The 18744-nt window shown below is 45.7% G+C and overlaps 1 protein-coding gene across 4 annotated transcripts in view; it reads left to right on the top strand.

Annotated features, from left to right (window-relative positions):
• The first annotated feature begins 4528 nt into the window (after positions 1 to 4528).
• LOC115207645 (FYVE, RhoGEF and PH domain-containing protein 5) overlaps positions 4529 to 18744 on the top strand; it is a 50859-nt gene continuing 36643 nt past the window's right edge. For 3 of the 4 annotated variants that reach the window (XM_029774941.1, XM_029774942.1, XM_029774940.1), the window contains exons 1-2: positions 4529 to 4821; positions 6550 to 9379. In XM_029774941.1, coding sequence (XP_029630801.1) covers positions 4812 to 4821; positions 6550 to 9379 — 2840 coding nt within the window. In that variant the 5' untranslated portion in view covers positions 4529 to 4811. The remainder of the gene's footprint in view (positions 4822 to 6549; positions 9380 to 18744) is intronic. The other variant, XM_029774944.1, reaches the window with a different exon arrangement.

Below are 18744 nucleotides of genomic sequence, written 5' to 3'. Positions count from 1 at the left end.
TAAGAGACTGCTTTGTGTAAATGTCACGCAGGTCTGGCGGAAGAACCAAAACAACAACCATCTGTGTTTTGTAGTGGCCTATCTCCCCTGCCTAAGCAAACCTGTAGCCAGTCGATGTCACAGAACTCCCTTATATCTACACACAGGCAGCATGATGAAAGGTGCATTGTCAATCCATGTGAGAGCCCCCAACATATGTTTTCTTTCTTATGCTTGCGCTTGTGTGATTGTTTTTCCAATGCACTACATTTTTCTTCGCTATAGAAGGTAGATTACGTAACCTAGGCCTACATAATGACCGCTGATACATTATGAGGTTTGAGTTATTTTTGGTACACTGAATGTTTATGTAGCATAAACGTCTGAATCGACTTTCCACTCCTTTTGGGAAAATATCTAGTGTTACTGTCATTTTTTTTGCGATATCCTGGCGCACGTAATCGCATAACTTACTCCCATATAGTTACACATGAACAATGCCTATGCAATGTAAAGTGTTGCCAAATACATGTATTTGGCTAGAGTAGTATCAGCATCTTCTCTGGCTGAAAGATCACAGTCCACAGGAAGAGTAGGCCTAAATCCAGGCAAGGGAATGTTTTAATTCATGATCCTATTATTTCCTTCAGGCCCTACAGAAAAATACCTTCGAACCACAAGCTATAATTAAGCAATTAGGCACAAGGGGAGGTGGTATATGGCATATATACTGTACCACAGCTAATGGCTGTTCTTAAGCATGACACAACGCGGAGTGCCTGGATACAGCCCTTAGCTGTATATTGGCCATATATCACAAACCCCTGAGGTTCCTTATTGCTATTATAAACTGGTTATCAATGTAATTAGAAGAGTAAAAATACTTGTTTTGTCATACCCGTGGTATACTTGTGGTCTGATATACCCCGGCTTTCAGCCAATCAGCATTCAGGGCTCAAACCACCCAGTTTATAATGAGCTTGATAACACAACTAAGGATTTCACATTATATCATGGGCAGAACCATGGGACATACCGTAACTGTTCAGTCCTATTGCCATGAGAAACAAAAACATATTACACAGAATTAGGAAATATAAAGCCATAAAAGAGTGCACAAACCCGACAGTGCTCATAAATCTATAGCACTAAAGGCTCTCAGCGAATGTTTTGACTGTGCCATTGTGATTCATTTTAAAAGCCATGCACAACTCTTTTTACAATGCTTCTTGAGGGGTTTTGAGCCTTATAAATGGTTGTTTTCACAGTCAAGCTTGGAGGATTGTCTCTCTATGAATAGAGAAAGTAGAATAACAAATCAGTCTGTTATCAGACTGTTATTTTTCAGGCTCTCGGCTAATTAACAGCCATTGTACTGCCCTTTTATATGGACACATATAATACCTTGTTATTAACTGGGGAAACAAAGCTAGAGAAGCACTGCATTCTTCATTCATAGGCTAAACCTTTTTCATTGTACACAAACATTACAGAGATATCATTACAGACAAGTTGCAAATAATGAGACAATGTAAAAACCTTTCAAGCAAAGCACTTAGTAATAATAAATGCAGAAGGGAAAACTCTTCACAAGACTTATATACAGTAGGAATACAAACACACGTTACAGTGCAGTAAATAAAAGAACCAGGCAGAAGGCTGTAGCAATGTGTATTATCAAATCGAGGTTGGTTTCGGTGACCTAGGTAATACAGGCTGGCTGTATTGATTGGCTGCGGAGGTTCTTGGGCCTGTGGGAAATTGAGCCTTTTTTTGCTGTTTTTTGATGAAGTGCTGACTTCCCAGATCCAGCTGTTTACTGCAATACTGTGCTCCAGACTGTGTTACTGGGGGAGGTGGGAGTAGTGGTCCTGGGTTTGTGCTGTTGGGAGAGCATACTGTATTATACACACATTTGCTGATACCAGGGTTTTTTATTTCACTTTTATTACAAAGAAAAACAACTGAGCTTTGGCCAGTTGTGCGACTTCAGTGGATTTGGGTCATTGTATACATCTGTTGCAAGTCCATTTACACACAATCAACCTAAATTAATTGAAATGGTTTATTATTATTATTTTCATTGTATTTTCATTTTATTTTCATGCTTCAAATATTCAAGGTACTTAATGTGTGTAAACCTCAATAAAATGTGTCAATACACTTTCAATGTGTCAGGCTTTACCACCGACTAATTACAAAGGGGTTGAGGTCATTTTAAGGAGGATTTCTTCTTGATTGCTCTCTGAAATGACACACATCAGTACACTAGAACCCGTTGCAAATAATGTGTAATCAAGGCTAATCGTTCCATTGAATGAAACTTCACAGGTAATACGTCTGTGACGTATGTTTGTGCAATGTTTGGGAGTGTGAATAAATACCTACCAAAACAGTGGTTTCCAGTAATTGGCCTCAGTACAAAAATAATGTCTGACAACTTTACTGACTGGGGACAAAAACATTGAGAACATCCAGGTCCAGTGGGTAGCAGAGCAGGTGTTACGAAACATCTGGACATGTCTAGAGGGCTGGGAACAAGTTGCTGACCCCTTTCGCTGGTCTCTTTCCTGTCTAGGGCAGTGGAGGGAATGGAGAGGAGGGGGGCTTGGGATCGATTTGTTCTTTGACATGTTTTTCCTGGTGACTCCGCTCCCTTTCTCTCTCTACTGCTCCGTCTGTGTTCCAGGTGGTGGGACAGAGCACTGCACACAGAGACCCTCACAGTCCAGGAAATGTGTCTTCAGTCCAAAACATGTTTTTATAGTCTATGCTACATCTGGTGGGATATTTACCCATGAACCCATTCTCTTTTCTGTCCACATCTATCATGACACATTACACAAAGACCCATACTCCAGTGGCAAAACAGATTTGTGAAATAATAGTGAAAACAAAAACGGTCAGATACAGCACTCAATACAGCACTCTCCAAAGAGAAACCCCACTGACTGTGCCAACGACCAGGCAAGTGCTATCTTTAGAGGTGATTTGCCGTTTGGGGAACAAAAGGGCAGGCACTGCAGCTGTGAATGTGCTACTGACACATAACATTGACCTGGCTGGCTCAAAAAGTAGGCTAATATTTAATGAAAACATTAACAAGCCCATGCAAAACTACACTGTGTGTAATGAGTCATATCATTTGAGGCTTTGCAAAAGTTAATCAGCCTATGTAAAACAATACAAACTCCACATACAGTAGCAGGTGCCAACCATATTTCAGATAGTCTAGTCTAGAGGACCTGGATCACCTACTGTGGCCTAATATATCTGCAACACACAGTGCTTTCTGCACCAAGCCATCTGGATTGGGGAGTTTGCAATGTGTAACACATGACATGCCTCTGCAGTCCATAGGCCAACCCACTGGGCACAGATGCCAATTCAATGTGTATTCCACTTTGGGCCAACGTAATTTCATTGAAATGACGTGGAAACAACACTGATTCAACCAGTGTGTGCCCAGTGGGAAGTGCTCTCCAGCAATTCAACAAAGGTGATTATTCTATTGCACTTTCCTCCATTCACCTCCGATGTAATATATCCAGGAGGATCAGCTACAGTGTCTGACCTTCTAGTTTGTAGAAAAGAAGAATAAAGAGGCTAAATTTGACCCTCCCAACCTGTGGGCGTTTAGCCAGCGATGTTAGCTGGCAAAACAGGGGCCCCAGGTGGCTGACTATTCCAGCTTCCCCTTGTGTTTCAGGATGTCTCTGCGTCCTTGAACAGCCCATGCTTGAGCACAGATGGAGGTTACTGAAAGTTTGGCTTTCCTTGAGCCTTAAGGAATGTACACAGCACCACTCAATCAGCCAACATTAGCATACCTAAGGGGTTAACGTTGTCAGCCTTGTCCATCTGTTGCTAAGGAAGGGTTGCCTGTTGTGCGGGAAACAGGGAGAGCGGTTTCCTGTTATGTAAAGCGGTTTTTAAAGGGTTGCTTTTCTCCAATCATGCAACAGATGCCCAGCCAGGAAGCCGGGCCAATAGCAAAAGCTTTTGGTGTCCTACAGAAACTGTTTTTAGAAATTGTTTTTGGGAACTTTAGAGTTCCTAGTAGTCTGGAAATGTTTGAGGGACAAATACTGTATGTTCTGGAATGTTATAGTAGGTCTTACAACACAAGTTTATCATGACATATTGGAAAACGATTTTGCTGACAGAGTTCTCAGACCTATCTCATATTCAATTTGTATTAATTAATTATATATCAATATCAATAAAGATATCAATATTGAAAATGAACGTTTGTTTTCTTATTTAATAATAAGTTAATAATTAGAGACACTATGAAACCACAGATTCCAAAAATATCCACTTCATGTGAATGTGATCAATGCCTCATATAGCCTTGTATACTCACACATCTAATGCATCCAACTATGTCTCAAATACATACATCAAAGGTTAATGCATTAATTTATGGTGTACGTACTGTATATAGCTATTGAAATTTGAAATGTCTACTTTTTAATGATCTGAATGTAGATTAAGTGGGTTTGGTCAGTGGTCCTTGTCCGCGCGATAGACCTTCCTCCTCATCAGGAACTGCGAGAGAGCACCTCCCTTCACGAGCGCACCAGTCGCCCATCCGATGCAAGCTATGTGGACAAACAGCTGCTACCTTGACGGAGAAATCCTCGACAAGTAGCGAACACTTGGATAAATAGCGAGAGAAGGTTGTGAACTTTTGAATTTAGACGACTTGAATACTTTCAACATGAATTAGGGATAGGTTTCTAGAACCTGTGGATATATGTGGCGATTGTTTCCTGCTTGTGAAAAATATATGGATAACTGTATGTTGCTATGGTGGATGATGTCCCAAAATGAACACAGGTACTGTATGTAATAATATTCATGTAGCGATGCGCATTCAATAAAATCGGGCTGCTGTAGCCTATTTACTTTTTCCTACGCCACTTGAAATAGCATTGGATAAATTAAATGTAATTTTTTTTAAATCATTGCAGCATCATAGACCAAACAGGTACACAGTTTAGACTCGTTTTTATTTATTCTTTATAACTTTTTCTTTGAGATATCGCCTATAGGGGGTCAAATCAAACTGGGTGAGAGAACAGCTATTGCAGAATAAAATTCAATGAGTAGTGATGGGTAGTGAAGGCACTCACCAGTGTCATCACTGATGTCCTGCAGCAGCCGATAGAGTGATTCATGTGGCATGTTATACTGTATGACCGATGATGTGATTATTTATTCAACTTTTGAGGTGAACCCAAAGATCTACTGAATTTCCCCTGCACTGTGATGATTGGCCCATTTACTGTGTAGTTTATAGAATTATTGTTATTATTTGATGGGTGACATTTCATGATTCCCTCACAGTCTGAGATCATATCATGTGAGCTTGGCACAGTCAGGGTCCCAATGTCTATTTTTCCTTTGTTTTTTAAAATTGAATTGTTGTTGCATAATTCATATCCTGTTGTTTGCAGAGGGACTTAGTGGGATGTTTGTTTTTTCTATGTTTTATTGTTCTTTGACACACTGAAAGGACCTTTTCAGCAAAAGTGTGTGTGTGTCAGGGGGAAAATGACAAGAAGGAAGTCCATTTGTGTGAAAATTTGTACTCCTAGAAGGGTTCATGAAGGAGTAAGGGTGTGCTGTTAATGTCCTTCCCTCATGGACTTCCTGTGTGGAGGGGAGTCTGCTGGAATAGTTTCTTATTGGAAAACAACAATGAGAGAGAGTGAGAGACACAGACAGACAGACAGACAGACAGAGTGGGACAGACAGACAGACAGACAGACAGACAGACAGACAGACAGACAGACAGACAGACAGACAGACAGACAGACAGACAGACAGACAGACAGACAGAGTGGGACAGACAGAGGCAGAGAGATGGACAAGGAGTGAGAGAACATAGTGCCCGCAGAGTTTAATAAGATGTGTGTCACGGCAGGTACTAAATTACAGGACGAGACGAGGGGTAAGTTTTGTTAAGTAAGGGTGTATTTCACGAAAAGACTTAACAACCAGTCAGCTATCTTTGACAGGTTCTCCATCCTTGAATTGTACTAGTTATTGAAAGCAAATAGCTAGATAACACTGGACTTGACTATAAGCTACATGCATGCAGTGTCTGATTCTCAAAACATGGGACTTTGATATAGGTGAAATACAATAAAACTGTGTTGTGTCTGCATGTCGTTTTTGGATAAATGAATTCATTGATGAACATTAAATGATGATCATGCCATATAAGTGTAGAACAATATGTCTCTATATTCCAGTCAGGAAGATATTATTGTTCCTACAGTGTGTTCCCTATGGCTTTGTTGTTTTCCCTGTAGATAGCCATCTGCATATCACAGAGTTTGAGACAAATCTGCAGTTTTTCTCTTTACAAATAAAAGCAAAGGCTAAGGGATTGCTTTTTATATATCCATACAACCAAAATTCAACCAAATGTCTAAAAGGTTATGTAAATATGATTCTAGGTAGGATATTGCACCTTCATCTACTACTTCAATTACTATTGAGGTTGTGCGTTGTATTTGAACTGAAATGAATCACACTTTTCTCTCCTTTTCTTTCCAGATTTACAGAAGCGACTCCAAGTTCCCCAACCAAAGATCCGCAGTTACCTAACGATCAAGGTACAGTCCAAACTGATGTCAAAGCCTTGTCCCTCTACCCGGGGTCCCGAACCTCCCATCGCCCCAAAGCCCAGACCCTCCTTATCTGAGACAGAGCAAGAGGAGGAACAGTGCCCCCCTCACGGTCTGAGCAATGGAGACCTGACCTCCTCAGAGGAGGAACCTGAGGACCCCCAGGAGGTGGCAGAGGACCACGTAACCCACCCCACAGAACACAACCAGGAGGAAGCAGAACCAGAAGAAAACCTCAATGACATCAGAGATGATGAAGGGGGGAGTGTACAGGAGAAGGGGGATGAGGTAGAGAGAGAGGGAGAGGCGTTGACCGATGCAGCCCCTTTGGATAACACTAGTGGTACTGACACTCACATTGCAGTAGAGGAGGAAAACTCTAAAGAAACAGATGACTTGAACCTTGAGAGTGACAATAATGACACATCTGTGGACCCTGAAGATGTTTTGATGCAGTGTCTTTCAGAGTGTGCGAGAGGGGATGAGGAAGCAAAGTGTGTCAAAGAGCGGAGGGAGGAGGATCAGATTTTATCTGAAGAGACTGAAACAGCCGAGGAGCCTACTGGATGTCCAGAAGAAGATGTAGAAGAACCAGACACAGAGTATTATGATCATGGGAACTTCCCTAGTCAACCTGCCGCAGACACTGACAGTAGGCTTGAAGATGAGGACAGGTCCCCTGGTGGATATTTGCAGTGCAAGGTACCCACTGATGAGGCTGAGGAAGAAGCAGAGGTTATCTCACTGGGAGCACACTGCTGTACACACGCACCCGTCTGTGAGGAGTATCCCTACGACGTGATTGGCCCTTCAGATGAGTCTGTTTACACATGTGACACTGGTGATCCCGGTGACACAGGCGTGTGGCAGCCCGAGCGTGCCACCAAGGACCCCTCTGGGCGTTTCCGTTTCTCTGGCAGCACTGAGGATATGTTTGGGCCTTACTCCGTCATCGAGGCGGTGCCTGCTGACAGGATGCGCTCAGCTGACCCTGATGTGAATCATGACGATACATGCTGTGGTGACAAACCACACACTCCAAAGGAGATGGACACAGCAGGTACCTTTAACCAAGAGCCTTGTTATGTGTCATCGGACGACGTGGCAGAGCTAGAGGATAAACAGAAACTCTCAGAAGAGTGTGAGGTCCAGGACAGTCCTGAGCAATCCAGCCAAGACAGAGAAACAGCTAAGGAGGATATGGATGAATACGCAGACATCGATGACTCCCTCTGCCCAGAGGCCCATGACTTTCAGCATCTGGAGGGTGCCTCATCAGAGGACTATGTGGAGATTGGGGACGATGATGAGACGGATGACACCGAGAGGAAGCAGATCAGAGGGAGGAGTATGAGAGAGAGAACAGCCAAGCGTGAGCAGGCTTTCTCCAGCCAGCGGAACAGCTGCCAGCCCCGTCTCAGGCTGTGTAACATCACAGTGCCAGCAGACTTGGACCGGACCCGTACCCCGGAGCTCACCAACAGGGTGGTGTTTGCCCATACCACAGAGGCCTTCGAGGAGGACATTGAGGAGCTGGACGGCCACATCGTGCCTTATTACGAGGACTCCAACTCAGATAGTGAGGAGCACATCTATGAGGAGGCTGGCTTTGACTCTGAGGGGGAGAACTTCATCTCTAAGAGCATTGTGATGCGGTCACGCTCCTACTCTGGGAAAGTTCCGGGTTATGTCCCTGAGACGGTTCCTGAGGAGACATCAGGGTACCAGAGTACTCATGACTACTATACTGTGGCCTTAGACCAAAATGGAGAACCTCTGGTACGTCCTGAGCAGCCTGAGATCAACAGACTCATCCCCTCTCTGAAGCCACGCCGCTTCCTACTATACCCACGCTCATACTCTGTAGAGGGTCAAGAACTGTCATCAGGCGCTCACACAGAGGCTGACCAATCGCTGAAGGAAAAAGACAGGATGAAAAGGACAGATGACACCCTGTCTCTGCCATGTGTTGTCACTTCTTCCGGAAGCTTTTCTCAACAGAGCCACCAGTCATCTAGTAGCATTTCCACGCCAACTTCTCTGGTGGACATTCCACCTCCCTTTGAATTGGCTTACATCACCAAGAGACCCGTCACTAAAAGCTCCCCTTCCCTCCTGATCAGCGTCTCTCCTGAGTCCACAGACAACAAGCCCAATAAGAAGAAGTCCTCATTCAAGCGCTTCCTGGCCCTGAAGTTCAAGAGGAAAATGGACACTAAAGGCTTTGGTGATGGTAACATCCGCTCCTCGCGCTCCTCCTCTGAGTCCAGCCACCACGGGCCAACAAGAATCCTGGACCTAGAGCGCAGGAGCACTGGCTCCCCTCAGCCCCAGTCCCAGTCTCGCATTGTGAAGCCCCAGCAGCGCCCTCCAGACCTGCCCTCAACCTTCCTGCCCTACAAAGATCACAGGAAAGGAGACCCTAAAGCCTACGGAAGCAGGGGCGTGTCCAGGGTAGAATCCTTCGAGGAGCGCTCCCGTCGCCCCCTCATGCCCCTCCCCCTGACCAAACCTCGCTCCATCTCCTTCCCCAATGCAGACACATCAGACTATGAGAACATCCCAGCTATGAGCTCTGACTATGAGAACATCCAGATCCCACCTGGAGGGAGACCCACCAGATCCATGACTGTCACAGAGTTTTTTGAGGACCCCAACCGCATGGTGGCCCCCTCTAATGACAACGATGGCTATGTGGATATGAACAGCTTCCCTGGGATCGACAGCAAACCCCAGTCACCTGAGCAGGAGCCTGAAAGGTACAGTAGTTTATTATACTCTCGGATGTTGGGCCTCTTTAGTGATTGTCTGAACTGAATTACCAGCACATGAAAAAAAATGCCTGTCGATAGCGTACAGTCTGCAGAGAAGGCTCTTCCCCATAGTACTCTCCACACACTGTTTTCTAGTGAACTGGTTTGGCCAGGCTCCTTCAGTTCAACATTGCAATCTCCAGACCAGTTGATAGATAACTGTAGCTCAAATGAACAGCGGGCTCCTGGCTGACCAGACTTCTCTTTTTTGGAGAGTGTTGTGTTCTGTGAGAGATGATCAACCTGCTGTGCTGAGGCTCATTGGGTTTGGGAAGATGGACAATGCTTGTGGGAGAGCTTATCCCACTTTCTCATTTTCTGGATTTCAAGGTCACACCTGGTGTTGGTTTCATATGTGTTTGAGGGGATGGAATAGCTCACAGACACTGAACACTGTAGACAGAGCTTTATGAGAGAGAGAGAGAGAGAGAGAGAGAGAGAGAGAAAGAGAGAGAGAGAGAGGTAGGAGTAGATTGGTATAATTGCTCTCCTGTCCTTGACACCTGTGGTTAAGTTTAGGATCGCTATTATTAAATTCAGTTTCCCCTTATGCCTCTCTTTCATTGAGCCCTGGAGGGGTGGTGAGATTTACAACAAGGCTGAATAGAGATAGGAGGAGGACCAAATCTCTCTGTTCTCAGCCACTACTCTCTACAGCCACCTCAGGTCACCCTCCAGTCACATTTAGACACCTGTTTGATGGTGGCTGTGTTTTCATAGGGACAGAACATTTCTACAGGACTCTTAACAGACGTTTTATTATTTTTCACAGCATTTCCTGGGAATTTATGGCTGCTTCATGCAAAGCTGCTTATTTCACACTTATTGTGATCATTTTAATTCATTATTTATACACTGCTCAAAAAAATAAAGGGAACACTTAAACAACACAATGTAACTCCAAGTCAATCACACTTCTGTGAAATCAAACTGTCCACTTAGGAAGCAACACTGACTGACAATACATTTCACATGCTGTTGTGCAAATGGAATAGACAGCAGGTGGAAATTATAGGCAATTAGCAAGACACCCCCAATAAAGGAGTGGTTCTGCAGGTGGGGACCACAGACCACTTCTCAGTTCCTATGCTTCCTGGCTGATGTTTTGGTCACTTTTGAATGCTGGCGGTGCTTTCACTCTAGTGGTAGCATGAGACGGAGTCTACAACCCACACAAGTGGCTCAGGTAGTGCAGCTCATCCAGGATGGCACATCAATGCGAGCTGTGGCAAGAAGGTTTGCTTGCCAGGAGACAGGCACTACCAGGAGACAGGCCAGTACATCAGGAGACGTGGAGGAGGCCGTAGGAGGGCAACAACCCAGCAGCAGGACCGCTACCTCCGCCTTTGTGCAAGGAGGAGCAGGAGAAGCACTGCCAGAGCCCTGCAAAATGACCTCCAGCAGGCCACAAATGTGCATGTGTCTGCTCAAACGGTCAGAAACAGACTCCATGAGGGTGGTATGAGGGCCCGACGTCCACAGGTGGGGGTTGTGCTTACAGCCCAACACCGTGCAGGACATTTGGCATTTGCCAGAGAACACCAAGATTGGCAAATTCGCCACTGGCGCCCTGCGCTCTTCACAGATGAAAGCAGGTTCACACTGAGCACATGTGACAGACATGACAGAGTCTGGAGACGCCGTGGAGAACGTTCTGCTGCCTGCAACATCCTCCAGCATGACCGGTTTGGCGGTGGGTCAGTCATGGTGTGGGGTGGCATTTCTTTGGGGGGCCGCACAGCCCTCCATGTGCTCGCCAGAGGTAGCCTGACTGCCATTAGGTACCGAGATGAGATCCTCAGACCCCTTGTGAGACCATATGCTGGTGCGGTTGGCCCTGGGTTCCTCCTAATGCAAGACAATGCTAGACCTCATGTGGCTGGAGTGTGTCAGCAGTTCCTGCAAGAGGAAGGCATTGATGCTATGGACTGGCCCGCCCGTTCCCCAGACCTGAATCCAATTGAGCACATCTGGGACATCATGTCTCGCTCCATCCACCAACGCCACGTTGCACCACAGACTGTCCAGGAGTTGGCGGATGCTTTAGTCCAGGTCTGGGGGGAGATCCCTCAGGAGACCATCCGCCACCTCATCAGGAACATGCCCAGGCGTTGTAGGGAGGTCATACAGGCACGTGGAGGCCACACACACTACTGAGCTTCATTTTGACTTGTTTTAAGGATCAAAGTTGGATCAGCCTGTAGTGTGGTTTTCCACTTTAATTTTGAGTGTGACTCCAAATCCAGACCTCCATGGGTTGATAAATTGGATTTCCCATTGATTATTTTGTGTGATTTTGTTGTCAGCACATTCAACTATGTAAAGAAAAAAGTATTTAATAAGATTATTTCTTTCATTCAGATCTAGGATGTGTTGTTTAAGTGTTCCCTTTATTTTTTTGAGCAGTATATTTTGAAAGTTTTGCCTAGATGGAGTGTTCTATTAAATTAACATGCAATTACAGTATATTTTGATTCATAGAATAATTAAGCAATAAGGCACGAGGGGGTGTGGTATATACCCAATATACCACGGCTAAGGGCTGTTCTTAGGCACGACGCATCGCGGAGTTGGCCATATACCACAAACCCCCGAGGTGATTTATTGCTATTATAAACTGGTTACCAACGTAATTAGAGCAGTAAAAATAAAAGCTTTGTCATACACGTGGTATACAGTCTGATATACCACGGCTGTCATCCAATTAGCGTTCAGGGCTCGAACCACCCAGTTTATAATGTTGCTTATTTCCCATGCATAGTTGTAAGAGGCTAAGTAGGCGTGTATCTTTCCTCTCCCCCAGAGCAGGATATTTCTCAGCTGGTGACATTATCGATTGGGCTCATTGTGTGGTGGTGGTCTAAAATCTCAGGCCCTACTCACTGATCTAAAGGGGACTATCTGTTCTGTCGCCTCGGTTGCATTCTCCCTGGAGATACCTCTGTTGCCGTGGATGCTGTGTCTGTTTTGTTTCATTTTGCTGTGTGTGTGTGTTTGTGTGTCTGCATTCGAATGTTAGGGTGTGTGTTTGTATTTGCCTGCCAAGCTTATGCTGAAGGGTCGACATTGCCACTGTCCGGTGGACCGATGATGGCAGGGTGATTTATTGAGCATGTATTCAGAAGTTAACACTCTTCTCTCACCACCCAATAGAGAGGAGCGAGACTGTTGAGGACAAAGGGACAAAGGGACAGTGGGCTGAAGTAAGACAATGGGATAATACCCACATAAGAAGGCAAATAGTTACCACAAAGTTAGAATGTTGCAACAGTATCTTTTTTACAACAGATTTGATTAATGTACAACACAGTTCTCACACTGTTTAGCATAGAAAGGCAAAGAAAAACCCATTTTGTTTGTAAGTGTAAACTAAGGCAGGGTAAAGAAATGCAAAGTAAGAATTTATGCAGACATTAATGAATGTGCATGCCTGTTTAAACTAGGGTGCTGCTGGATCAGAGCTGGAGCTCACCGGGATAGACTGAGACTGTCTTGCCCTTGCCAACATAGCTGTATAGGGACAAACAGAAGAGTGAGCTCTGTAAGAAAGCATCATGTCAGAAAGGAAGGCATATTGACTGTGCTTGTTTTCTTTTCAGAGAGCAGTCAATGTGCTTATGCAGTACCCGTAGGATCAACAGCACCAATGAACTAATGTCATCCCACTGGAATAACCCCACAACAGATCAAACCACAGTAGTCAATATAATATATATACAGTGTACATACTGTATATATTGTGCAGGTCTTGTTATATATTTCTATATTAGTTCCATCTGCAGCATATGCAAATATAGTCTTAGAGAGAGTGAGAGAGACCTGCCCATTATACACACACACACTCATCGGACAGTTTATTAGGTACGGCAACCCGTTCATGAACATGGATGGCTCCTACAGACAGCGAGTCACATGGCCGTGGCTTGCTATATAAAGCAGGCAGACAGGCATCATGACATACTGTTTGATTGAACACTGGAATGGGTTAAACAAGTGACCTAAGTGACTTTGAGCGTGGTATGATGGTCGGTGCCAGGTGCGCCGGATCCGGTATCTCAGAAACGGCCACCATCCTGTGATTTTCACACACGACAGTGTCTAGGGTTTACCAAGAATGGTGCGATAAACAAAAAACATCCAGTCAGCGGCAGTCCTGTGGGCGAAAACAGCTCGTTGATGAGAGAGGTCAAAGGAGAATAGCAAGAATTGTGCAAGCTAACAGACGGGCCACAAACAGATAAATAACGGCGCAGTACAACAGTGGTGTGCAGAACAGCATCTCGGAACACACAACTCGTCGATCCTTGTCACAGATGGGCTATTTCAACAGACGACCACACCAGGTTCCACTGCTATCAGCTAAAAGCAAGAAGAAGCAGCTCCAGTGGGCACGCCATCACCAACACTGGACAACTGAGGACTGGAAAAACATTGCCTGGTTTGATGAATCCTGGTTCCTGTCGCGTCATGCTGATGGCAGAGTCAGGATTTGGCGTCAACAGAATGAGTCTATGGACCCATCCTGCCTGGTACAAGCAGGTGGCGGTTTTGTAGTGATGTGGGGAATGTTTTCTTGGCACAAGTTAGGTCCCTTGATACCAATTGAGCAATAAACGTTTCCAACACTTTGTAGAATTCATGCCCCAAAGAATTCAGGCTGTTCTGTAGGCAAAGGGGGGTCCAAGCCGGTTCTAGATGGATGCACCTAATAAACTGGACAGTTTACAGTGTACATACTGTATATATTGTGCAGGTCTTGTTATAGATGTATATATTAGTTCCATCTGCAACATATGCAAATACAGTCTTAGAGAGAGTGAGAGAGACGTGCCCATTATTCTTATTTATGGTAAAAAGCTTTACTCGACCTTGAGATACAGCAGCATGATGGGTGAATCCCTAGTGCAGCCTGTACTAATAGTTCCTCTTTGCCTCTGTGCTGTGTTCTGTTAGTTCTACTCAGAGAGCCGTCCTGAGTGCATTGTTGTAGAGGGCGGTGGCTGTCCTCTGTGGCGAGGTGGCCGGGTGGACTGCAGGTCTGTTGGGCGGCAGGGCTGCGGGGCTGCAGGGAAGGGTGTGGGTACTGCAGGCCTGGAGCCAGGCCCTCTGAGGTCATTGCCAGGTCATCCCCAGGGAGGAAGAGTCCTGCCTTAAAGCCTTCCACTCCGCTCTGCTGTTTACAGGAAATGCAGGATAAGGGCAGAGGGAAGGAGGGAGGAAGACAAGGGTGAGTGGATAGGGGAAAACTGAGGAGATCAGGGTCACCAGGGCTGGATTGTTTGTGTGTGTGTGTGTGTGTGTGTGTGTGTGTGTGTGTGTGTGTGTGTGTGTGTGTGTGTGTGTGTGTGTGTGTGTGTGTGTGTGTGTGTGTGTGTGTGTGTGTGTGTGTGTGTGTGTGTGTGTGTGTGTGTCTGTGTGTCTGTGTGTGTGTGCATGCGTACGTACAACAAGACGAGGTGTTATCAGGAATGTAAGGTCTGATCTAGAACTAGAATGTTCTGATGTCTTCACCGATAGAAGAGAGGGGGGGTTACTGGTTTGTATTTTCCAGTGATGAAGACATGGATGTCTTATGGTATGGTGGGTTTTCTAAAATGGTTCAACATTGAGCACCTTTTGAATCAAAAAGTAACTTTCCATCCAACCCAAGATGGCAGAGTAGTGCAGACGTGTTTTGTTCGTCCTCTCGTGTACCTTTGAATTTTTCGTACTTTTTTGTATATATTTCTATTTTTATTTTCAATCTCTTTCCATTTTAACTCAATTATACCTTCCGGTAACCTGCCTCACCCAATGTGATACAGAACCGCTATTATTTTACATTTTTAGATGGGTTGACTTTTTGTGTTGTTATAGAAAGATCCATCCCTTGATTCATATTGTATGTGTAGGCTAAGTCTGAGATTTTTTTGATTCACACTTAGACTTGGTTCCGAAGACGGCGTAGCAGTGCAGACGTGTTTTGTTCGTCCTCTCATGTGCTTTTGTATTTTTCGTCCTTTTTTGTATATATTTCGATTTTTATTTTCAATCTCTTTCCATTTTAACTCAATTATACCTTCCGGTAACCTTATAGCAAGAGCCACCTAGCCATCAGAAGCTAACCAGCTAATTTAGCTACAAGCTATTTAGTCATTGTTAGCCACTGCTAACGGCCTTTACCTTCTGCACAGACACCAGCCCTTTTTTTTAGCTTGGATAATACTCACCAGCCTACCAGTATCGGACTGTCTCTCCACTACAACGCCGGATTCCTGCCGTAATCCCTGGACCATTACTCCTGATCTTCACAGCTAGCTAGCACCCACTGAGTTACCCAGTACCAAAGCTATCCCTGAGGTCCACCTCCCGGCCTACTCAGTTGTTCACCCCAACCCCACCCAAACACGGCTAGAACCCACTACTCCACCGGATCCTTGCCGTAAGCTCTGGACTTTTGCACCGGATCACCGCTGCTACCGAGTGGCTATAGTGGCTAACGCCCCATGCCCTGAAGCTAGCACCAGGTAGCCGTGAGCCAGGCGCATCCCCCGGCTAGCAAACTAAATTACTACATCTACAATACCTCTTTCGCCATCTGGCTTGGATCCTTTGTTGACACAGCGCCACGCCGCACCACCACGACTGGTCTGCCGACGAATACTCCATCCGCTGTGCCTCCAACCGGCCTCCGTCGGACGTCAGAGCAGACGCTTCTACTAGCCCCGGGCTACTAACTTTAAGCGGCGTGTTGCCCGCGTGCTAGTGTAATGGCGACTACTCCGCGGCCTTCCTGTTCCATCTACCGCTGCCCCCTGGACCCTATGATCACTTGGCTACATAGCTGATGCCTGCTGAACTGTCCATTAATCACGGTACTTCATTCTGTTTATTATTTGTTTATCTGTCGGCCCCAGCCGTGAACTCAGGCTGTGTGTGTAGTTAACCGACCCTCTCTGTCCAGTCATCGCCATTTTACCTGTTGTTGTTGTTGTTTTAGCTGATCAGCTGTTGTCTCACCCGTTGTTGTCTAGCTAGCTCTCCCAGTCAACACCTGTGATTACTTTATGCCTCGCTGTATGTCTCTCTCAAATGTCAATATGTCTTATATACTGTTGTTTAGGTTAGTTATTGTTTTAGTTTACAATGGAGCCCCTAGTTCCACTCATCATACCTCTGTTACCTCCTTTGTCCCACCTCCCACACATGCGATGACCTCACCTATTATAACCAGCATGTCCAGAGATACAACCTCTCTTATCATCACTCAGTGCCTGGGCTTACCTCCGCTGTACCCGCACCCCACCATACCCCTGTCTGCACATTATGCCCTGAATCTATTCTACCATGCCCAGAAACCCGCTCCTTTTATTCTTTGTCCCCAACGCTCTAGGTGACCAGTTTTCCTAGCCTTTAGCCGTACCCTCATCCTACTCCTCCTCTGTTCCTCGGGTGATGTGGAGGTAAACCCAGGCCCTGCATGTCCCCAGGCACCCTCATTTGTTGACTTCTGTTATTGAAAATGCTTTGGTTTCATGCATGTCAACCTCAGAAGCCTCCTCCCTAAGTTTGTTTTAATCACTGCTTTAGCACACTCCACCAACCCTGATGTCCTTGCCGTGTCTGAATCCTGGCTTAGGAAGGCCACCAAAAATTTGGAGATTTCCATACCCAACTACAACATTTTTCGTCAAGATAGAACTGCCAAAGGGGGAGGAGTTGCAATCTACTGCAGAGATAGCTTGCAAAGTTCTGTCATACTTTCCAGGTCTATGCCCAAACAGTTTGAACTCTAATTTTAAAAATGAATCTCTCCAGAAATAAGTCTCTCACTGTTGCCGCCTGCTATCGACCCCCTTCCGCTCCCAGCTGTGCCCTGGACACCATTTGTGAATTGATCGCCCCCCATCTAGCCGCAGAGTTCATTCTGTTAGGTGACCTAAACTGGGATATGCTTAACACCCCGGCAGTCCTACAATTTAAGCTAGATGTCCTCAATCTCACACAAATCATCAAGGAACCCACCAGGTACAACCCCAAATACGTTAACATGGGCACCCTCATAGACGTTATCCTGACCAACTTGCCCTCCAAGTACACCTCCGCTGTTTTCAATCAGGATCTCAGCGATCACTGCCTCATTGCCTGTATCCGCTATGGGTCCGCGGTCAAACGACAACCCCTCATCACTGTCAAACGCTCCCTAAAACACTTCTGCGAGCAGGCCTTTCTAATCGACCTGGCCCGGGTATCCTGGAAGGATATTGACCTCATCCCGTCAGTCGAGGATGCCTGGTCATTCTTTAAAAGTAATTTCCTCACCATCTTAGATAAGCATGCCCCTTTCAAAAAATGCAGAACTAAGAACAGATATAGCCGTTGGTTCACTCCAGACCTGACTGCCCTCGACCAGCACAAAAACATCCTGTGGCAGACTGCCATAGCATCGAATAGTCCCCGTGATATGCAACTGTTCAGGGAAGTCAGGAACCAATACATGCAGTCAGTCAGGAAAGCAAAGGCTAGCTTTTTCAAGCAGAAATTTGCATCCTGTAGCTCTAACTCCCACTGTAAATCCATGGAGAACAAGAGCACCTCCTCCCAGCTGCCCACTGCACTGAGGCTAGGTAACACGGTCACCACTGATGAATCCATGATAATTGAACATTTCAAGAAGCATTTCTCAACGGCTGGCCATGCCTTCCTCCTGGCTACTCCAACCCCGGCCAACAACCCCGGCTAACCCTAACCCTAACCCTAAAGATTGGAAAGCTTCCGCGGTCATCCCCCTCTTCAAAGGGGGTGACACCCTAGACCCAAACTGTTGCAGACCTATTTCCATCCTGCCTTGCCTATCCAAAGTCTTCGAAAGCCAAGTTAATAAACAGATCACTGACCATTTCGAATCCCACCGTACCTTCTCTGCTGTGCAATCCGGTTTCCGAGCCGGTCACGGGTGCACCTCAGCCACGCTCAAGGTACTAAATGATATCATAACCGCCATCGATAAAAGACAGTACTGTGCAGCCGTCTTCATCGCCCTGGCCAAGGCTTTCGACTCTGTCAATCACCGTATTCTTATCAGCAGACTCAATAGCCTTGGTTTTTCTAACGACTGCCTCGTCTGGTTCACCAACTACTTTGCAGACAGAGTTCAGTGTGTCAAATCAGAGGGCATGTTGTCCGGACCTCTGGCAGTCTCTATGGGGGTACCACAGGGTTCAATTCTCGGGCCGACTCTTTTCTCTGTATATATCAATGATGTCGCTCTTGCTGCGGGCGATTCCCTGATCCACCTCTACGCAGACGACACCATTCTGTATACTTCTGGC

The sequence above is a fragment of the Salmo trutta genome, chromosome 14 (genome assembly GCF_901001165.1).
Source record: "Salmo trutta chromosome 14, fSalTru1.1, whole genome shotgun sequence".
NCBI classification, from domain to species: Eukaryota; Metazoa; Chordata; class Actinopteri; order Salmoniformes; family Salmonidae; genus Salmo; species Salmo trutta.
Note: the sequence above shows the minus strand (reverse complement) of the source record. Positions and strands in the feature narration are given on the sequence as shown.